Source organism: Rhodamnia argentea, chromosome 10 (genome assembly GCF_020921035.1).
Source record: "Rhodamnia argentea isolate NSW1041297 chromosome 10, ASM2092103v1, whole genome shotgun sequence".
NCBI lineage: Eukaryota > Viridiplantae > Streptophyta > Magnoliopsida > Myrtales > Myrtaceae > Rhodamnia > Rhodamnia argentea.
The window spans coordinates 21,678,198-21,701,211 of record NC_063159.1 but is presented as its reverse complement, the minus strand read 5'-3'; the positions used below and the strand labels follow the sequence as shown (position 1 = coordinate 21,701,211).

Below are 23,014 nucleotides of genomic sequence, written 5' to 3'. Positions count from 1 at the left end.
GTGATGAGCAAAGGTAACATTGATATCAAATCAAAAGATGGTACTAATGTTACTATTGCGGACGTTTTCTTTGTGCCAGGACTTTTCTGGAATTTGCTAAGTATTGGACAACTTTTAGAAAAAGGCCACAAAGTTAACATTGAAAATGGAGTTTGCACCATTAGAGGTGTAAACGATAAGTTGATCACGGCGGTGCATATGACAAAGAACCGGATGTTCTCTCTATCTCTCCAGATGAAGTCTTTGTTCGGTTTTCAAGCCATGGCCAAAGATAGCAAGTGGTTGTGGCATCTTCGCTTCGGTCATCTAAATTTTCGTGGACTAAAACTATTGGTCCAGAAAAAAATGGTGACTAGGATGCCTTTGATTGACAGTCTAGATAGCCCATGTGAAGGATGTCTTGTCGGAAAATAACATCAAGAATGCTATCAAGTTGGAAAAGCTAAAAGAGCCAAGCAACCTTTATAGCTGGTGCATACAGATATTTGTGGCCCAGTTGAGGTAGAATCGATCGGACAAAAAAGGAACGCATTAATTTTTGTCAATGATTTTACCAAAAAAACATGGGTATACTTCTTGAGAGAAAAATCTGAAGCTTTTGGCAAATTCAAAGAATTTAAAGTCTATGTTGAGAAGCATAGTGGATTTAGTCTAAAGACTTTGAGATTAGATAGAGGTGGAGAATTTACTTCCAATGAGTTTGACAAATATTGTAAAATTCATGGAATAAAGCATCAATTGACTACTAGCTATACCCCTCGGGAAAATGATATGGCCGAAAGAAAGAATAGAACGATTTTTGAAATGGCAAGAAGTATGCTCAAGGCTAAAGGTTTACCAAAGAAGTTTTGGGCAAAAATTGTTGCTTGTGTTGTATTTGTCCTAAACAGGTGTCCAACAAGGAGTGTTCTTGGAAGAACCCCGGAAGAGGCTTGGACCGGCAACAAGCAAGATGTTTCGTTCTTATGAGTATTTGGGTGTGTTGCATATCCATATATACCACACGAACGAAGGAAGAAGTTGGAAGATAAAAGTCAGAAGTGCATCTTCATTGGCTATTGTGACGTGACCAAGGGTTATAGGTTGTATAATCCAATCACGGAAAAGGTAATTATCGCCAGGGATGTTCAATTTTTTGAACATGAAGCATGGGATTGGAATCGGAAGGGTGACCCTAAAAACATCACCATCGAAGATGAACCAACAACGAGAGAATCGGAAGAATCTCCAACTGAAGTTCCATCATTTTCACTTGGCAGTTCATCTTCTTCACCAACAATGGTTTGAGAACCTTCACTTCGGCATTCGCAATGACAGCGGCAGACTCCAATAAAATTCAAGGACTATGTGGTCACAAGAAATGATGATAGTGACAGTGACGAGATCACCGATGAAAAATGGAAAATTTTTGTTTATTTGTTGAATGTGACCCCATATCCTATGATGATGTAGCAGTAGATGAGAAGTGCATTCAAGCAATGGATGAAGATATCCACTCTATCGAAAAGAATGACACATGGGTTCTGACTTCTTTACCACTTGGTAAGAAGCCCATTGGTGTCAAGTGGGTGTATAAGACAAAGTACAAACCCAATAGTCAAGTGGACCGTTACAAAGCTAGACCGGTCGTGAAAGGCTATAAGCAAAAGCTAGGTATTGATTATTTTGAAGTATTTGCACCAGTAGCTCGAATGGATACCATTCGAATGATCTTAGCACTAGCAGCTAAGAACCATTGGAAGATCCATGAAATGGATGTGAAATCTGCATTTCTCAATGGTTTCCTTAATGATGAAGTCTACGTGGAGCAACCACACGGTTATGAGAAGAAAGGGCGTGAAAATCAAGTTTACAAGTTGAAGAAAGTATTATATGGGCTAAAACAGGCACCTCGAGCTTGGTACGCGAGCATCGACACATACTTATTGAAGCATGGTTTTCAAAAGTGGCCATATGAGCATACACTGTATATCAAGTCAAATACTAATGTCGATTTCATCATAGTATGCCTTTATGTAGATGACTTGATATTTACAGAAAACTGTGAACAAATATTTGCAGAATTCAAGGAGGCCATGACAAGTCGGTTCGAGATGACAAACTTGGCATTGATATCGTATTTTCTAGGCCTTGAAGTGAAGCAGACAAATGATGGCATATTTGTTTCGCAACAAAAATATGCTAATGATATTTTGAAGCAATTCAATATGGAATCACTCAAAGCAATTCGGACTCCCGTAGCAGAACGGTTGGAGCTAAAGAAAGAAGGAACCGGTGAGCTAGTAAATCCCACTTATTTTAAAAGTATTGTTGGCAGCTTAAGGTATTTGACCTTTACGAGGCCGGATATTATGTATGGTGTGGGAATTATTAGTTGGTTCATGGATAAACTGTACCAATCACATTAGCAGGCAGCAAAAAGAATTCTACGGTATGTCGGTGGAACTCGTGATCATGGAATTTTGTATTCTTACACCGAGAACCTCAATTTAGTGGGATATACAGATAGTGATTGGGCGGGTGATATTGAAATGCGGAAAAGTACTTCCGGATATGCGTTCTTTCTCGGATCAGGAATTATTTCTTGGTCTTCGAAAAAGCAACAAGTTATTGCACTCTTGACGGCTGAAGCGGAATACATAGCAAGACATTCATCGGTATGTCAAGGGATATGGCTTCGTAGGATGCTTACCGAACCGATGCATGAACAGAAAAGTCCTATCAGATTGATGTGTGATAACAAGTCGGCAATTGCATTAGCCAAGAATCCCGTTTTCCATGGCAGGAGCAAACATATTGACATCAAGCATCATTTTATTCGTGAGCTAGTCAAAGATGGTGAGATTGAACTTGATTTCTATAGGTCCGAAGACTAGATTGCAGATATCCCGATAAAACCATTGAAGGCGGATTTGTTCGAGAAATTGTAGACGATGCTTGGTATTATGGATTTTCAAAATCAATTTTAAGGGATGCTGTTGAAAATATAAAATTGATTTTTTTGAAAAAAAAAAAGGAAGCCAAAATTCCATTTCCCTTCTACATATGTTTGGCGGTGGATGGAGGAGTAAGGGTTTGACTTTGTCAAACTCGTAGCAAGTGGATTTGCCGTGGAAAAGGAATTTCCACATACCCCATTCACACTAAAGGCGGTTTGAGGTAGTGAACGTGTGCAGTGCAAGTCAACAAAAGAAAGCAAAGTTCAACTTTGCCTGGAAAAAGTTTGCGGCAACTACCCTTTCACCCTAGATGGCGGTGGAGGCCTTGAGGCGGTCCAACTTCAGCCTATATATAAGGATTAGAGGCAACCATAATTGTGTGTGGGGGAACTTAGAAATACAGAGAGAGTTAGAGAGGGTGTTGTATCTCAAGCTTAGCAAAGCTTGTGTATTTTGTGTAAAGTCTTAGCAAAAGCTATTTTGAATACCATTCTCATTTACATATTTTAATTCTCTCCGGCGTTGAAACCACCAAACTTCCGCAACCCCTCCTGGTTCCTACAAAATTTGCATCTTAATAATGTCTTGGAATAGTTGTAGCTGCAGTTGGTAGTTACCATCACCTTCTTGAGAAATGATTTTACTGCACCACATTTTATCAAACTGCAAGCCTAAGTCCCTATCAAAAACAGAGAATACTTTCCAACTCTCTGAAATTCCCGACTTCTTAGATTGATAGCGCACTAATTTTGCTAGAAAAAATTTGAGAGGATTAGCAAGATGTCATGAAGCCTATTATCCTAGAATATCATCAGCCCCGTTTGATTCATCATTTGGCCAATGAACTCTGAGAAAATGCAAATACCTTTAGGCTAAAGGCCTTTTTCAAAATGCAAGTAGTGTTTGGTAAAGTGTATTTTAAAAACGCATTTGGAAAGCAACTTTGATATAAATGTTGGATGATGAAAAATGAACTTTGTAAAGTATTTTTACTTTTTGAAGAAAAAGTGGCGGCGCCGCCCAGCAGGAGAAGGGGGCCGGCGGCGGGTGGCGGAGGACAAAGGGGGGCGATGGCGGCGGCCGGCGGAGGCGGACGGCGTCTTGCCGGTGGCAAGCGGCGGGCTGGTGATTGCGGTCGGCGGAAAGAGGCAGCAAGCGAAGGTGACAAAGTTAAAATAAAATAAAATAATAGTTGCAAGCGAGGTACTTTGGGCTAAAAGACTTTGGAGGGTATTTGAGATGCAATTGCATCTCCCAAAGTGAGTCAAAAAATGAACCAAACATCATTTGTATTTGGTTAAGAGACTTTAGAGCCGCAATGCTCATTTCTAATGTTGAACCAAACGGGGCCGAAGTAAAAGCGCCGATGGAATTTGGCCAAGCGATGCAAGAAGATGAACAATACATCGCAAAGTGTTGTTCTTTTTCACTAAAGAAGACGATGACTCCACGTCATCTTTTTTGTGGGTGACTTTGAATGGAATTGTAACAGAGGCTAAATGTGTCACGATAAACATAGTTTGGGATTTTTTATGTAAAAAAAAATATTAAAAGTAATGTGTCATGGGAGCGAGGCCTATAGCTCAGAAGATTAGAGCATGTGGCTACGAACCACCGTATCGGGGTTTCGAATCCCTCCTTGCCCACAATTGGCCCAAAAAGAGAAGGACCTTTTCCTAAGGAGGTAGGAAAATCATAATCAGGATAGTGGACCCAAGTTCCTAGTTTAGGATTTGGTGTTTTTTTTCTCTATATAGGATAATTGCTCAAACATCTTGAACTAAAATCGCCTTGCACGATAAACATGAATTTTGAAATGTTGTAGTTATCCTTGCACAATGATCCCCAAACTTGGAAAAGTTACCAATTTTGATTTTTATTGCAATTGCTAATTTTTTCGGTCTATACAACTATTAAGTACTGCTTGAAAAAAGACTAACTCATTTTTTAAATAAAACAACTTCTGATGAATTTGCATAATTTGATTAACATAATTTCATTAACATGTATCATTCTATATTTTGTCAACTTCATTAATGATGTAGTAATGAATATTTTAGTCCTGAAAATGAGTTAGTTTATTTTTAGGTAACACTTAATGATCTTACCAAGAGAAGAACTAACGTCAACAACTTAAAACAAGGTTTAGAGAGATAATCTACAACATTTCATCATTTGGGGCTGTTTTGCAATAGTGCCAAAGTCGATGGGGTGAACTATAAATTTTAAAGTTTTGGGGCTATTGGACAACGATACCAAAGTTCAAGGGGTGTTGGGCAATTATCTCAAAATTTTTTCATCTTATGCCGTTAAAAAAAAATTAAAACAATATTTTTGTCAAGTGAATTGAAAATCAAAATCTTTATCCTGAAATTGGCGGGTCGATCCAATGGGGCTAATACGGGTTCATTCCCCGGCCCGGACGAACTCCGAAAAGTACAGAACGCGATAGAGAGAGAGAGAGAGGGGGGAAGAAGACGAACGATGGTAGAGATCATTCAAATTGTAGTTGCGTCAAGAGTGAAGTCTCTCAAGAGATTTGATCGAGAATAGCAACTTCTTTTCGTTTCTGATTGTTGGTTCCGGATGATCCAGTGGTCTCATCCCCCATGGACCCACCTCGTAAACAGCAGGTGCTCTCTCTCTCTCTCTCTCTCTGGGGTTAGCTCGTAGTGCTGAGTTGTCGATTCTGTGTCGACTTCTTGCTCCTCTTGGCAAGATGCGTGGATATTCGTAGGTTACCGGGTTGAATTCACGCGGAATTGGTTCTGATTATCATGTTTCGCTGTTTCTTCTTCGATTTGTTGTTGCGACTAGATTTTTGGTTGCTTGGAATTGATGAATTTCGGGGCAATTGCTACGCCTAAGGCAAAGAAATGATATTTGGAGTAATTAGATAGTCCGGCTCTTGTGTAGATCAGTTTTGAGTGATGGGTTCTCCTTAATCTGTTCATCTTGATCGTGCCTAAATTGATGTTGAGATTGTTGCTGCTTGTTTTGATTGTTCATGTGAATCGCGCTCCGTGGTCGAATCAGGTTTCATTGAGGGGCGCTAGCGCAAGGGAGATTACAAGGGATGCTCTTCTCGAGAAGGTATCTCAGGAGAGGGAGGCCCGGAGCTACGCAAGACGTGCCAATGCAGCTGCTCTATTCATTCAGGTGCATTGCTCCTTCTGGGTCTAGCTTTTTTGTACTGTTACACTGAAGTAATGAGCAAAGATGCACTAGTTCATATTTTTGATATTGTGGAGTGGAGGCTATTGAATTAGAAGAATGCGAGACTGTATTGTCTAACCTAAGGCTCGTAAGAGATTTCCTTTTGATTCATATAGTTCCTTTTTGTATGTGGTCTAGTGTAGAGGATCTTTCTTTAGGATGAATGACCTGCGTCTATTGGTTGTAATGGGAGGTAATGCTACGGTATTTAGCCATTCATTATGCTGATTAATCTTGCTTTCCATAGTCCAGACCATTTCCATTGATCTGTAAAGTGGAATTTCTTCTCAGCCAGTATGAACATATTTGCTTCCATTTTTTTTCAGAGAGTATGGAGGCGTTACTATGTAACAAGAATAGCAGCTTTGCAGCTTCAAGAAGAATGGGAGACCTTGGTGAATCATCATTCTGGTTTGATGACCGGAACATGGATTTCTTGCAGCCTTTTGCGACCTTTCCTATTCTTTGTTAGATGTTTGTCAGTCCAGCGTCAGACTATTCAACCCAGAGATATTGCCTGCATGCACAAGTGCTTTAAGATTCTATTGGAAAGTATTCACTCTACTGGTATGGTAATTAGTAGCTTTGTGAGGATCAAGAGCAATGATTTATTATAGTTTCACTTCCCTTATGCGCCAGATAGGCTTGATTTGAAATCAAAGAGTTGCTGTCAGGTCAATTGTGTGTTCCCTTCCGATGCTACCAAGTTAATTGAGCACTGGATGATTTAGAGCTGAATGTGCCTTGTTATGGGAAGTTAGCAAGTGTTCTAGAAATATGAATGCATATCATGAGTCAATTTGTTTGGTACAGTTCTTTCACTAGTCGCAGTATGGTTTCCTTTTTTTTTTTCCAGTTTATAAACCCATAAGTTAACATGTATGTTCTGGCAAGGCCATGGGTGGACCCATTGGGTTGGCAGGTGTTGCTGTCCCCCAAGCCACTAGCTGCTTGATGCAATTTTTATCGATCATATGCTAAACGTCATAAATTACGTATGTTTAAAGTTTCTATTCTTGCCACCCTAAGATCTTGTGTCTGCCAGCGATTGTCGAGGCCTTCTCAGTTTCTTTTGGAGGCATGTCTTGGCAGAACAGTACACTGAACCTCGTAAAAAATTACGGTGCATGTGTTTGGAAGTGGATTTTAAGAGAGCTTCACAATTTTCATAAAATGCTGCAAATATTCTTAACATGCTATATGGGGAAAATTAGGTGGTTTATTTTCTTTCTACATTTGATCTAGTTGTTCGAGAAAGTAGCAATCACAGTGGACAGTGCCGCAATTATATGGGATGAAGAGACAAGTCCCTTCATATTACGCTTGTTGTCTCTTGTCTTCAAATTTTAAATGGAATACCTTGCAAATTTTTATTGTGATTATAGGTCAAGCCAATAAATTAGGGCTAGTTGATAAAGCTTACAAACCATGTAAATTACCATTTAAAATTCCCTTCTCCACATGGATTCTTTAATGACAAAAAGTCACTTAAAAAATACTAAGTCTGTTGGATATGTATGATAATAAAAAGTCCTGTGTTTCTTATATAGGTAGCAGATTGTCCCCAGGTTATGAAATGGTTCAAAATTTTGATGTTGATGGAGCAGTGACTCTTGCTCAGGGTAATATTTGTTTGCTTGGCCAATCTTCTCTGTAGTGGCTGGAGTCTGTTATGAAGCGAAGCTATGTTGCTTACCTCAGTGACCATGTACTTGATTCCCTTCATCTCCCCTCATCCCACACTTGGAGAAGAATTACTGCTTTGTTATAGAATGATGTCGAATGGTGTCTTGAGCTGATTTTCCTTGTCATCTTGATTTAGGGTGTGGAGTTACCCTTTTGACTTTACTTTTTGCCTGACTACTGCAAGAGTGTTCTGTTGTCAGTACATGCTGTTTCTAAAATAGGGAATCCCGGTGCACAACGCTTCCCTCATTTTGGGGGGTTGGTTTGGGAAGGGGTTGATGTACACAGCCTTGTGGTTGATTTTCCAGAGAGGCTTTTTCCGCACACCCATCATTGTTACCGTTTCATTTGCATTGGCTTTGTTGTTGGGTGCATATCAAGTGTCAAATAAGATGTTTTTGCCTTTTCGTTCTGCAGATCTGAGGAGAAACTTCGGCTGCTTGGCCATCGGCACACTTGAAGAGAGAAGAACCTGGAATTATCAGGCACAGAAGCTGATCACACTGTGCTCCTTTGTTCTTGCTTCATGTGACATGAATTATCCTGGATTGAAAGATATGGTTTTTCTTACCTCATTGGCAATGCGTCTACTGGTTTTCTTAACTGATCTGAATGGATGGAAGATTTTACCTCAGGATCATATCAGGGATATCGATCTAGCTGTCGAGAATTTGATCTGCTTTATGGGAAGTAAAAGTGGGCTTTATGCATCTGTTAGAAAGTACATCATGAAACTGGATGTTCTTTTGCCATCACAGCGTGGTGGTATGATACAGACTGAAGATAGATTCTTGATCACAGCAAGTGCATTAACTTTAGCTCTCCGGCCGTTTCATGTGATAAAGTCCAATAAAGATGGACCAAGCCTTGGGGATATTCAGTGTGCTAAAAAACAGTACTGTCTATCTCTCCTGACAATTCCTTGGCTTCTTCAACGATTACCAGCTTTTCTTGTTCCTGCTTTGAAGCATAAGTCTGTTCTTTCACCATGCTTCCAGACTCTTCTGGTAAGGTTTATCCAACTGCCACATAAAGATTCTTTTCCATTGGTTTTTGGCATGTCTGATTTTCAAACTGTATTTGGTTTGCTTTTACCTAGTCCACGTCGCTTCCTCAAGAATTTGTTTTGTGTTTGATTTGCAGCGCCTTGAAAAGGGTGTGCAGGTGGGCATGTGATAGGACCAGTTTGGTTGGGCTTCTTATGAGCAAGAAAGTTACTTAGTGATTTTCTGCCAAATCTTAAAACATTCAAACTTTGAGAAGTTGTACTATGTATACACATCTGTTTGTCAATATTTGTACATTTTAAGAGGTTACAAGCATATATAATCAATTGTGAAAGCCACAACATATGAGAAAAGTAAAACGTAAAAGTCGCATGTTCCAATGATCAGAATACTATATTAATTCTTTGCTCAAGTCTGATTCTTCATCTTTTGGTACAAAGAATCTGAAACTGTATCTTGCTTGACTGGACATAGAGTCAACCACTTCACCTTGCTTGTTCTAAAATGTTCTTTTCTCTGACATTGCTACACCATAAGCTTGTTTGCTTTACATAACGATAAAGCTTGATCAGCTCTAAAGATATGATGACTGAGATATGCCCAACTTTTTTTCCTCAAGTTTTCTGAATGACATCTCACTGTAGATATAGTGGAGATGTGCAAAATCGGATATTGTGAGTACTTTTTCCAAGCCACATGTATGTCATAAGGATAATCTACATAAAATTTAATACATAGTCGGTTACTTCAAAAGCTTAATCTAGTAGGTAGAGGGAGAATAAGTGTACATAAGGCCGTATATAAAGGCCATAGATAGGATACTTTAACACCCCTTTTCACTTGTAAAAACTGATAATGGCATGTGGAATGGATGGGGTTGCGCACACATAATAAACTGGGTGTTGAAACTCTACTAACTTGAGATTAAGGGCGCAGCTGTTTACTCTAAAAGCTTAAGGTAGTAGAGACCCATTACTCCATAGATAAGCAACGTGGGGCCCTTTAACAACCTAACCTTTCTTGAGCTGTTCACATTTTTTTTTTTAAGTATTCATAGGAGATATCCTATGTTGGCCAACACAAAGGCAACATGAGCATAAAATGGGAGTAGTGGAAATGAGACTGTTAAGGTGGATGTGTGGTCATACAAGGATGGATAAGATAAAAAATGAAGATATTCAACGAAAAGTTGGAGTAGTACCGGTGGCGAAAAAGATGAGAGAACATAGATTGAGATGGTTTGGGTATATTCTTCGAAGATCCCTAGATGCTCCGGTAAGAACAGAAATTTGTTACCGAGAGCATGATATGAAGAAAGGAAGAGGTCGGTTGAAACTTACCTGGGGGAAAGTAGTAAAACAAGATTTAATGAAGTGGGAAATAGATTGACGTACGGTTTGTCTTAGGACGGAATGGAGGAAAGCTATTAGCATTGTGGAGGGGCAGAATTCCTATGTTCCAAACTGTCCTTTTTAGTCCTTTTTCCCTATACTTATTTCTATATTTTTATTTATATATTTATTTTTATATAATTATTTCTTTTCCCTTAATCGGTCTTGCTTTTATTTTATTTATTTTTGGGTTCATCGACCGCCGTCCCCAACTAGTTTGGGATAAAGGTGATGATGTTGATGTTGCTTCATAGGAGATATCGTGCTGATTTATCTCTAATCTTATATCTCGGCTACTAACATGCACAGTCTGCAAAATTTGCAGATGCAGTATTGTGCCTTTGTATTTCTCACCCTGTATCTCTTGGATGTTATACCTTGATTTGATATTACGTCTTGGGTCAACATGACCCGCCACCTTCTATAGGAGACCCTCCAGTGCATAATAATCACTTGTTTAATGGACCTATTAGCATAGCATTTAAATTCATGGGCACTGATCAAAATATGGCAGGTGATGGCAGATGTTGAGAGGAAAACTTTCATCGGACATGTCAGATATTCATCAGCAAGTAGCTCTCTGTTGGCATAAGGCAATTCCTCCAGTTGGTTGGGCGCTTGCAAATGTCATATGCCTAATGACAGGAAATGACAATGGTTCTCTAGACACTCTGCTATTTTGTCAAGATGTAGAACATGGATTATATGTTCGAGTTGTTATTACTCTAGCAGAAATCTTCTCGGAATGGATTGATAATGCCAGATCATTCAGAAAGGAAAATCAAAGATTTGAATGTGACTGTGGAACTTTTGAGGGGTCCACTGATTTATCTACTTTTAAGAAAGAGTCCATGTTGGGGATTTCAGAAAGGTCTTACGTGGAGTTACTGAGGCCTGTTTATCATCAATCACATCTAACAGACCTTTTGGCTGTCTTGAGTACAGATATGCGTGCTCAGGGAGCTGATATGCTGGCATCAGATAATTTGGGAAAGTTGGAATTGGTTGACATTTCGTACTTCTACTCTTATATGCTCAGATTATTTTCAGTACTGAACCCGGTGGCTGGATCATTGCCTATCCTTAACATGCTATCCTTTACTCCTGGATTTCTTGTCAGCTTATGGAGATCGCTGGAAAGTAATCTTTTTCAGGGTGCCTCTGATTGTGCAAGAGATCATCCAGGGAGCAGAAAAAATGGCACTTCGGATGCAAGACAGCAGACATCTAAGTTTGGAGGTGGTAAATGGACCAGTGTACTGCAGATAATCACTGGAAAGTCTCAGGCCAGTGCTGATAGTGGTCTTACGGGCTCGACTGATTCTCATATTAGCTCTGGCCTGGTGGATGAAGATTCTTGTGATGTGTGGGATGTAGAGCTTCTGAGGTCTGGCCCTCAAGGTCTTTCTAAAGATATGTATTGTCTGCTGCATTTGTTTTGTGCAACCTATTCGCACCTACTGCTTGTGCTTGATGACATAGAGTTCTATGAAAAACAGGTAATTAGGTTCAGGTTTTTTTTCCAGATAATATTAGTCCCTGTAAATGTTCTTTAATGGGTAGTTTCTCCATGTGTTAGGTTCCTTTCAGGCTTGAGGAGCAAAGGAGAATTACATCAGCGCTCAATACACTTGTTTATAATGGCTTATCACGTAGCAGTGGTCTGCAGAATAAACCAATGATGGAATCTGCAACCCAGTGCTTGCATTTAATGTATGAAAGGAATTGCAGGCACCAGTTTTGTCCCCCTGATTTGTGGCTTTCACCTGCCAGAAAGAGCCGGCCTCCTATTGCAATAGCTGCGAGAACTCATGATGTTCTTTCAACTAAATCAGATGATTTATCATTGGTTTCCAGCATGGGTTCTATTATCACAACTATGCCACATGTCTATCCATTTGAAGAAAGGTAAGTAGAGAGCTATCAGAAGGCTATGTTTTACTCTTATGTCTTGATATTTCTTTCTTTTTCCCCTTTTCTTCTCCTGGGCAGTTTTTTGTAACATTGCTTTCAAAAAAATTTCTTAATAAATAATGCCCTTGTCAGCCATTTATTGATAACTTTCAATTATAATGCATGAAATTTTTTTCTAATTCTATGCAATCCACGTGATCCAGCTGTTTCAAGTGGAGACAGTCACAGTGAAGATAATACTATGATACTAAATATATAGTATACTACTAAGTTAATGTAAGAAAAATACACAATTTTTCACCATGTGAGAAGCTGCAAAACTGCCTGTGAGAGAGCAGTTGACCTGTCGCAACATCTTGCGCATTTGCACCTTTTCTTTCAGGGAGAATGCTGGCAGGCAATTTTAATTTATTGATGTCCCTCCCTTGCTATTAGTTGTATCAACATGATGATGTCTTAAACTTCAGTTTCAGTGACCTGTCTGATATGTATTATTGAAGTGCTTACCATGGTTGCAGAGTTGAGATGTTCAGAGAATTTATTAAGATGGATAAAGTCTCTCGAGTCATGGCTGGTGAAGTAGGAGGGCCTGGTTCTAGAAATATTGAGATAGTCATCCGGAGGGGGAATATTATTGAAGATGGATTTCGACAATTGAACACCTTGGGTTCAAGATTGAAGTCATCTATCCATGTATCTTTTGTCAGTGAATGTGGACTTCCAGAGGCCGGTCTAGATTATGGTGGATTGTCGAAGGAGTTCTTAACTGATTTGTCAAAAGCTGCCTTCTCACCTGAGTAAGTTTTACATGGTCCTTTTTCCTTTCTTTTCTTCTTGAGATACTCCTTTTCCTAAGAGAAGCCATTCATGGGAATCTTTTTAATTGTCAAGGTATGGGCTATTCACCCAAACCTCAACGGAAGACAGGCTTCTGATGCCAAATATATCTGCGAAGTATCTCGAAAATGGATTGCAGATGATTGAATTTCTTGGAAGGATTGTTGGTAAAGCTCTCTATGAGGGAATATTGTTAGATTACTCTTTTTCACATGTCTTTGTGCAAAAGTTGTTGGGACGATACAGCTTCCTTGATGAACTTTCAACACTTGATCCTGAGGTTTATAGGAATCTCATGTATATCAAGGTAAATCCTTGTCAAAATTTGGTAATGTCATTTCCACCTCATTTGTGTATTGTAGTTTCCGGTTGATTACTTCTTGCTAAAAGGTTAAGGTGTTGATTCAAATTTCTAGTTGCATTGGCTCCTCATCATATTGCAACTAGCTCTAAAGTGTTCTTCAAGGGTGATATGGATACTGCAAGACGTATTATAAAGAGGAAAAGAAATGAAACAAGGTGACTGAGCTATGACTCTTCGATGGATCCAATTGCCCAAGTACCTTTATCATCCAACGACTCTCTAAATTTGAAAATACTGCAACATCTGCTGCCCGAAAGTATGAATGACAATGGCAGCTTTAATAGTATAGTCGCATGTAGCCAGTGCGATTAGGTGATTAATAATGAAATCTAGCCTAATATAAACTCATAATTAAGTCTGGCCACAGATACTTAAAACACATAATAAAAAATTTTGACAAATTGTATTATTTTCCCTTCTCATCACCACCTGTTAAGCCTATCTGACTAACTTAACAATTTACGTCGCATTTTCCACATTTTGGTTTAGCATGTAGCAAAGACTGTGTGAAGCATGACTTGAAATCGGTACTAGACATTCATGACATCTTGTTAGAGAGAGAAGGATTTATTGACTTTTTTATGTATTACCGATTATAAGCAGAGAGAAAATATTTAGCAATGGTAAATAAAGCTAACCAGAAGTTTCCCCTAGATGAGGATTGCATGTAGCTTATAACTCGTACAAGTTCAGTTCCTGAGACTAAACTAGTATTAAAAGTAGAGAACATGAAGAATAACGGGGTAGACCAATGATACTACTACAATGACGCATGGGAGACTATGCCTATTTTTTTTTTGTGCATTCCAGTTTTCTTGCAACTTGGTTGTCCTCTTCTACATTTAATCTGACCTTTCACAGATAGGATTTTGGAGAGTTTCAAAAGTTGGAAGTTAAATTTTCTGTCTGTTAGTCGTACACTAGAGTATGTTGTTTTTCTTTTATTTTGTTCTATCCATATATCAGAATCAACTTTGTGTGATATTTGGTTGGTGAAACTTCGACAGCACTTTGATGGCGATGTAAAGGAACTCTCTCTGGATTTTACAATTATGGAGGGATCTTTTGGTAAAAATCATGTTATTGAACTCAGACCAGGTGGCAGGGATATTTGCGTGACAAATGAGAACAAGATGCAGTATGTTCATGCAATTGCAGATTATAAACTTAATCGGCAGGTGAATCATATGTTTGTACGTTGTACTTAAGTTTCCATTTTGTACACTAGATTTAACCCTCCGTACTTGCCAAATTGTAGATATTGGCATTTGCAAATGCTTTCTACAGAGGGTTAACTGATCTTATATCACCGTCGTGGCTTAAGTTATTTAACGCAACTGAATTTAATCAGGTATCTTCCCGTCATACGACTCATTTCAACTGTTCCGTAGTGTCGCGCTTATTTTAAGCTGCTGTGGGCCTCCGTGAATTGACTTAAGTAGTTCTTCTATAATGGCAGTTATTTGTCTTTCGTAGAGTTTGCTAACTTTTTATCGCTTACCGAGTTGCCTCTTTTTGCATGTTAATATATATTATCTGTGATTGAAGAGATTGTCACTATACTGTTGAGTCCAAACTGCTCATGGATAACTGGAACACATTGCTTTTGAGATATCTTGTTTTTTTAACTATCTGACATATTCATTTTTGTCATAATCTAGGTTTTCATTGTTCCTATTTTAAAGAAATCCTGATATTTGATGTATCTGCACAGCTGCTTTCTGGTGGATACCATGATATTGATGTCGATGATTTGAGAAGCAATACACGCTATACTGGTGGTTATTCTGAGGGAAGCCGAACAGTAAAACTTTTCTGGGAGGTATATGAACTGCTGAGGAAGCCGTTTCCATTCAGACTCCGTTTTCCCCTTTGTCCTGTATAATAATACTGCATATTTTGCCTTTACCTGATAGACAGGTCCAAGGTTCAGTTTTGTCTATTTCTATATATTTTCTTTTTAAAGCTTTTTTACGTAGTTATGATGCTTTTTTTCTCAATATTGATTCTTAGCTTTGGCATGGGGATGTTATCCATCCCCATTCGGTCGGTTTATGCACGTTAGCTCCTCAATCGTCTATTCTTAATGGTTGACTTTCTCCCTAGGCATATAGGAGCCGCCTTTTCTTCTCTTTAAGGAAGAAATGGAGGAACAGACTCAGGAAAGGAGGGTGGCTGTTAGTACTGCTGCCCTAAGGTTTCAATATGATAGATTTATGTACTGGTGAAATCAGATGGCTGGCAGCTACTGTTTTACCTGTCATATATGGTTTAGGCCTTAGGTAATTCAACTGATGGGAAACTCAAATTATTTGCCTCTTTTTCTTTTTGTGGAAAATCTAATGTCCTCTACTAGGATTTTACTACATAAAGTAGCTGTGATTTTTCTTCCAATTGGTTCAGAGTGCATAAATTTTCTATATGACGCAGCTTCTTAGAGAAATATACAGGGACATTTTCCTGAACTTCCTGAGTTTTTTCTGACAGTAGGAGAATATGGTAGTGTCTATGTAATGTTCCCCTTTGTCTTCCCCTGGATTACAATCTATTCAGTCACAACTAGTATTAGTTGTAGGACACCAATACAAGAGCCTCAAGGATTACAGTATAACCCACTGATTATTCTAGTTTAATTTAGTACTAGCCAAACGGCAGTTATATAATAGCATAGATGTTAATGCTATTGCATAATGGAAGAGATATTCAAGTTTTTTGTATGCATAGAATGCTGTGTAGAATTTGATATTCACCCGATTTTCTGCTTTGATTTAATGGTAAAATGCTTTGATTTTGTTCGTTTAGCTGTAATCATGCAGACGACAAGCATTCTTCCTTACTTTCTAAGCAGTTGTTTTCTACTTAAAAATTATTAAGTTCTCTTTTTTCCTAAATTGTTACTGCAGGTAATGAAAGGATTTGAGGCAAAAGAGCGGTGCATGCTTCTTAAGTTCGTGACAAGTTGTTCTCGAGCTCCTTTACTGGGGTTTAAATACTTGCAGCCGACTTTTACTATTCATAAGGTTTGCTCCTGATCCAGTTGTTTCACGTGGTATTTGTCTCTTGATTAACAGTTTTGTTCGCAAGATCTTGTTCCTTTGCCTTTTGTGTTCGCATGGACTTGAAGAGGCAACTAAATACGTAGACAAATAAAAATTCCACAAACATTTCCATGGGTGTTTGGACGTGAAGACTCTGCCACGAAATGGAAGTTGCTATTGCTATAAAGTAGCCATATGGTTGTGATGTTCCGAAATAAGCATGAGATGAATATGTTAGCCAAAAAACTCTGGTTGATTCCTATTCCAAGACCAGAGATTTATGTAGCTTATGTAGGGGCGATCTTGGTTATCCTATTCTCTTTATCCTCTCTAAACTGAACTTCCATAACGTCAAATTTAGCTGAAGTTGGGTGGCGGCATGTGACTGGAAAAGAGATAGCTTGAGCGTGTTTGAAGAGTAGAGCTACCATGTTTATGCATCTTCTTCTGTTTCAAAGGTCATCGAACACAAGATGCCTGGAAAATGTTTTGCATAAAAGTTCTGAACATTCATTTGGTTACATGTGAACTATCCCTTCGATTTTTACTGGCAATTGGAATTATGTCATGCGTATTGCTACAAAGTGGTAGATGTAATACATCTACAAAGGTTTGGCATTGGCAATTACAAAATATTTGAGCTTAACATACAATATTGTTGCCAGTTTATGTTTAGAATGAAGGGATTATCTACTATATCTGGATATGTTAGGTAGAGCAACTTATGGCTGGAGCCTTGGCACAACAGCAAGTTGCTCCAATGTGGTAGGGAGGTCAAATGTTAAAGTCATTTAATAGCCTCTCTGTTATGCAGATGCAAGACTCTGTGCATTTGACTCTGGCCAGACTCCATTATGTGAACTCATGCTTTAGAGATATGAAACTAGTTCCTTCAGAAAGCAGAACAAAGGGAAGAATGGCTTGAACATTAGGTTTAGAGGTTTATGATCCCATTCTTACCGATGGTTATGCTGATAGCCTAATCCAAAATCAAATGGGAACTCTATGCCAATGGGCATGAGCAAGTTTGTTAACAGTAACTATCTTCTGATCTGCTGAAAAAAGTATCTGGACTTGCACTAGGAAAGCTGATAATTGATTATCAAAATTGATGCTGCCTCTGCTTATCCTACTTGAGGTCAAACAAGAGCAAAGATTTGATCCTTCCAACTCCCTTGTTGATAACTGTGCATCATGGTTGTGTTTCTTGGTGCATGCCTGATTCAAGAAATGGATTCTGAGGGACTATTATCGAAATCTTATATAGAAGAGAAAATCTAATCTTAAATTTCGTATGTTATGCAGGTTGCTTGTGATGTACCTGTCTGGGCAACAATTGGAGGCCAGGATGTGGAGAGACTTCCATCTGCTTCTACATGCTACAATACCTTGAAGGTAGATAGACTGGGAGCAAATTCTTTTCTTGATTCTTCTCATTCGCAACTCTTGAAGTTCAGGACCAACTTTAAATTCTAAGATGAGTTTTGTTTGTCCTGTCCAAATTTTCTTTTCTGATACTACAAACCATGTGATGTATAGAAAACTTGTATCTTTTCACTGGCTGCAGCTTCCCACGTACAAACGTGCAAGCACGATGAGATCAAAGCTTCTTTATGCGATTAGTTCCAACACAGGGTTCGAACTTTCTTAGCAGCTACTATCCACACTACTGCTTTTGGTAATTACTCTTTTTGTGATCTGCTCATCTTTGTGGTTTAATTAATGGTTGTGATTTATTGTATAATTGATGGTCTCACTTTACCAATAGATTGATTGGCATTGGGCATGGGGTTTGTTTTTGTTTTCTCTTGTTACATTGATCAGGCGGGGTCTATGACTGCAGATGATTAAACCTGCAAATCATTCTTATCATTTTAAACCACTAGTGTATCCTTAAATAGGCAAGGAACGGGTTGTACTTATAAGATAAAATGGAATAATATCAGAGTGTAAGGGCTAGTAGAAAGAGAATGTTTTCCTCTCCTTTGTCGAACTTGCTATGAAAAAAGTATTTCAAAACCTACAATCTACTTACACCAAGAAATAGAATTGGATAGGTTAGCTGCTTATCCCACGAATTCACTGCTGCTGCTTCTCTTTTGGCACGTTCTTGTACATGTCATTACATCAATATGACATTGCCAGGGTTGAACTATCATTATTAGTCCCCTTACAAGGGAAGAAAGCACGGAGGATTTATTGTTGGAAGACACATCATGCAACTGTTGCCACTACTAGCCATTAACACCTGAAGTATATTTGAAATACGGGTCCACAAACAATTTAATACAAGCTAAATCTTTTTAACTAGAGTCATTGGAGTTCCTTATATATGCCCCGATATCCTTCTTTCCAAGATGAGAAGGCTACTATAAATATATTGCAGCTACAATACTGATGCTTTCGACACTCACGAAATGAGAGAGAATCCTTGAGAAAGGAGGTCTCCTGCCAAGGCCATGTTAGCAGCTTCAGAGGGATGGAATCCATCCCAAAAAACATAACCTGTAGCATTTGTGCATGTTCCAATGGACCTTGCATTGCAAAGCAAGGACGTTTCCACTGTACCTGTTCCACAGCAAGCCTTCCTAGATTCAAAGAACCCTGCAACAAGAGACCCATTCAACAATGAAAATTAGGTTCGCTCTTCACTGTTAGTTGGCCTGGCATTGGAAAGCATCTCATGTTCTCATGCAATAGGTACAGAGAGCCTGATGATGAAACGACAACATTAATGTCATGGAAAATGTACCTTCTCTATGATTTATCATGAGGTCACATACTCTTTTTAAGACAACTTTCAGGTTACTCTGTTCATACAGATGAATGGCTCACACATTCAGGAAGGTTGAAGTGAACTTACAACGTACAGTAATGAATTATGCAGAGTTTGAAGATCTTGCCCTCAGTAGTGAGGAGCTTACCGTTCTCAGCAGGTTTTGTGACCATGTCCAAAAGGGGCTGGTAGATGTCGAAGACCACAAGTTTGAGACCTGGGAGCCTGTTCTGCAAGCTCTGAGATGTGCTCTTTAGCTTATTATTGAACAAAACCGCATCTTGGTTCAATCTTGCGACACACTGGTTGCTTCCTGATCCAAAGAGAGTTATGGCTGCTGGCAAACATCCAGTTGGGGGTAGGCTTGTGACTCCAATCCTCCTCGCTCCCAGTCCATAGAGATTCTGCTAAAGGCGATTTTTGTATTATAAAAGTATTCCGATTGTGTACAAAAAAATGTTTCTCCTTTCATAAATGAATTTCCTATAAGAAACAGAAAAGGAAAGGTTTTCCTCCACGCTTGCTGTACTTTTGTGATTAATCAGTATATAATACGAGTTTGTAAATGTTGTTTGAGACTCTCTCTCTCTCTCTCTCTCTCTCTCTCTCTCTCTCTCTCTCTCTCTCTCTCTCTCTCTGTGGTCTAAGTTTTATGTTCGTAAGGTTTCCCCTGGAGCAGTTTATCTTGTCTCTCCTTGCTCAAATTGCTCATCTTCCTCTACTCTACTTCACTTTCGCTTCTCAGCTTTTGCGTGAGTGCTTTGGCCCCACATTAAATAGCATGGGCTGGGGCTAAGGTAACTCAAGTGGGAGAGCTGTGTTATGGGTGACCTTATTGCACGGTTCAGAGAACACTTGTGTATGTAATGTAAGTGAACATGTACGAAAAACCTGTTGTGAAGTTTTGTTGTTCGTTCAGGAAGTCATGTCACAGTAGTTAGTGTAAAGTGACTCAATTGAAAGGTAAGATTTGATCGAAAGGAGTTGAAGAGAGAGAGAGAGAGAGAGAGAGAGAGAGTAAAATGCATGGTTCATGTCATGAAGAGACCTGGATGAAATTGGAGTAAGAAGTCATGAGAATGTCGGAGAATTGATCCGGCGTGTAAGCCCCATTGAGAAGGGGATTGATGTAGTAGTTCTGAATGAAGTCACTGTTTCCCGCGCTCAGAAGGTGGATCGCCCCAGAAAATATGGCGGTGGCTTTGCTCCTCCCCACCAAACTCACCACTTTGCTTTGCCAGTCCTTGTAGTAGTTCAGCTGCTGAGGCAGTGAAATAGCTTGCTGCAGTTACCAACCAACAACAGTCAACTCAGCAAATGCATTGTCTTTTCGCAAGGCAAAGGCACAAGCTTGTACGTCGGAGACAAGTGAGAACTGAGGCCAGCACTCACGTATAACTGCGTTGTCCGGTCGTAATAGCCAGAAGCAGCTGAGGCAAAGTTGGCTCCAATCAAGAGGTTTTTCCCAGTAGCTTCACGGCTAAGGTAAGCCGGTTGGTAGGAAGTGAATCCGAGGTACTCGGCTGTGCATCGCAAAACATACGAACTATTAGCTTGTGCATTCGTGTCTGGTCTCTGTGTGCGCATGTAAGAGAGAGAGAGAGAGAGAGAGAGAAGCTGATTTCTGTTTTGAGTACCAGTGAAATCTGTGGCAAGCTTTCCATTGCAAAACCTGCCAGTGGGTTGGTGAGAGGCAAAGTCTCTTCCATAAGGGGGGAAGTTGGCCTTGACAATTGTGTAGAGATTGTTGTTGTTGCCCGCATCAACCACCGAGTCCCCAAAGATGCACAGTGCAGGCACAAGAGGATCCCCATGAGCTACAGCACCAACAAGTGCAAGCATTGTGAGCAATCTCAAAAGCCCTTTCAGAATTCCCATTTCTCTCCTGTTTTCCTCCATCAGAGAGAGAGAGAGAGAGAGACGGGTGAAAGGAGAATGGAGAATGGAGAAGCAAAGGACAGAGAAGTATTTAAGGAGGAGGAGATCTCAAGTGTGGGATGGTCAGAAAGGTGAAACAATAACTGCATGGACGAGAGTGTAGTCCCGATAAAGCTTCCTCGTTCCGAGGCAAAACAGCATGTTTAGCACATCCCCATCCTCTGAGAGGGCTAATGACTCTCTGTCCTCATTCTTTATTGAACTTTGCCCCTCATTCTTAAACCAGTCTGCTAAATGGCGAAAGATCTTGTCAAAGCGGATCAACCGCCGCTTGCACTCACAGTTAAAAGAAGAACATCTCCTACTTCATAAAGCTAAGCAGAAGAAGATTTTGGAGGCTAAGGGCACAGCCAATACATAACTGCAAAATTTACTCCTCAAGGAAAAGAAATTAGGTCAAGTATTAGACCATTTCCCTCCAAGTGGCATTTACAAGTAGTGTTCTATTCTCCTCGGACTTAGAGCATCCAAGGCATTAACTAGTCGTGGCGGACCAACCTCTCTTAGTAGCTGGACACAATCATAATAAAGTGGGTTCTTCAATGCTGCTCCTGCGAACACCTGGTAACATTTGCAGTGAGTGGAGTTAATGGAGTATCCACTTCTGGACATGGCTTGGAGGGAAAAATTCTTACTTGGACCGAAGGTTTGTAATTCGGGTTGTGAGATCTATGAGTGGGGCTCGTGTAAGATCCATAAAATCAATGGCTGTGATTAGTCCGATCTACTGAATTTGGATCCAGGCAAGAAGTTTCCTGCCTGGGGTATGCTTTTTCCTTTAGGCTAGTCATATTTCCACTGAGAATATGACACAATCCATCAATTCTCTTCAATGCCCTTTCTCACTATGGTAATTTGCGGTGGGTTCATGTCCCTTTCTCTACCCTTGAGTATTGGACTCATTGTAGCATCGAATTAATGTATCGAGCTGAACTCAGTGGCAAGAGGATAAGCCTACAAGCCACAAGATTCGATGATGTCTTAGCTTCGCACCCCTTGTCAAACTCAAGCCAAACTGGAATGGAGGAGAAAATGATGGGTCTCGATCCGATGCTTGTTGTTTTGACGTTTTGTCTGTCGCTGGCTCTGCTTGTTCAATGAACGAGCAGACCAGTATGTGGCCTCTCTCACTGTTTCTAAGCTCTCATTTCACCAAACGGTCTTAGACACTGGAAATCTAGCTATATTCATAGACACATTCCTGGATCATATTAAAGCTGAGATCGAAGACCAGGACCTTTCCAGGGTCAAGCCTCAAATTTGGTCTTCACCCTCTACATCAGATGGTAATCTTCCAAAGGGTCTTTGTAGGAACGCAATGTCGAATCGACCAAGTTCAGTAGATATGATACTCCATGGACGATGCTGAGTTACTGACAAGAGAAATAAAGCGTTTACTCCTTTATCAGCATGTGGAAAGATCCTGTGTGATTTCGCAGTAAGTTTGGTGTGCTCACCCGTATGTCAAACTAAGGATTCATTCATGCATGATATACACAGGCCTTGTAAAGTGATTTTGCCACAAGCTACTTCTACCACTACTTGATTGTGATTTAATTCTGTCTTTTTCCGTTCACTGCTAAATGAAAACGAGATCGTCATGGTAAGAAAGCAATTTGCAGAGACAAACCAGAGCCTAGATAACTTCATTGATCACTGGGACATCGAGAAACCCACACCCACCTACAATGCTTGTAGAGACTAACTATTTACAAATCCAAAAGGAAAGACAAACAATTTTGGCCCCAGAAACAGCACCCGTTGCCGGCCTGACAGAAAACGAGGGTAAGTGAGATTCTTTAAACTTTGAGAAACACCGTTGATATGAGGGACCAAAAAGTATTTTTGTCCGAAGAACATACATTTGATTATCAGTTAGTATCTAGAGAACCCATTGTTCATGTAAAT

General features: G+C 39.6%; 2 protein-coding genes and 1 long non-coding RNA gene across 7 annotated transcripts; 1 reads left to right on the top strand and 2 right to left on the bottom strand.

Moving 5' to 3' along the window:
- Window positions 1–5,363: 5,363 nt before the first annotated feature.
- Window positions 5,364–19,755, top strand: LOC115735066 (E3 ubiquitin-protein ligase UPL7). 5 transcript variants are annotated; one of them, XM_048285921.1, is made up of 15 exons: window positions 5,364–5,572; window positions 5,976–6,098; window positions 6,482–6,722; window positions 8,259–8,848; window positions 10,764–11,738; window positions 11,819–12,147; window positions 12,672–12,950; window positions 13,045–13,297; window positions 14,362–14,532; window positions 14,613–14,705; window positions 15,069–15,176; window positions 16,258–16,374; window positions 17,698–17,787; window positions 17,960–18,070; window positions 19,215–19,755. In XM_048285921.1, exons 1-14 carry the CDS (start codon window positions 5,549–5,551, stop codon window positions 18,041–18,043), a joined length of 3,477 nt encoding a protein of 1,158 aa, XP_048141878.1. In that variant the 5' UTR covers window positions 5,364–5,548; the 3' UTR covers window positions 18,044–18,070; window positions 19,215–19,755. The 5 variants fall into 5 exon arrangements, with proteins under 5 accessions (XP_048141878.1, XP_030521976.1, XP_030521977.1 ...); XM_030666116.2 differs by having other exon boundaries at window positions 19,197–19,755; XM_030666117.2 differs by having other exon boundaries at window positions 5,365–5,572; window positions 19,280–19,755.
- On the bottom strand, window positions 10,487–10,738 carry LOC125316739. Its single transcript, XR_007199823.1, has 2 exons — window positions 10,617–10,738; window positions 10,487–10,578 (listed from the first exon to the last, which is right to left on the bottom strand). It is a non-coding gene; the product is annotated as an uncharacterized LOC125316739 (long non-coding RNA).
- Window positions 18,543–21,176, bottom strand: LOC115735068 (GDSL esterase/lipase At5g03820-like). The gene is made up of 5 exons (XM_030666119.2): window positions 20,806–21,176; window positions 20,561–20,691; window positions 20,217–20,450; window positions 19,317–19,572; window positions 18,543–18,996 (listed from the first exon to the last, which is right to left on the bottom strand). Exons 1-5 carry the CDS (start codon window positions 21,065–21,067, stop codon window positions 18,803–18,805), a joined length of 1,077 nt encoding a protein of 358 aa, XP_030521979.1. The 5' UTR covers window positions 21,068–21,176; the 3' UTR covers window positions 18,543–18,802.
- Window positions 21,177–23,014: the final 1,838 nt, after the last annotated feature.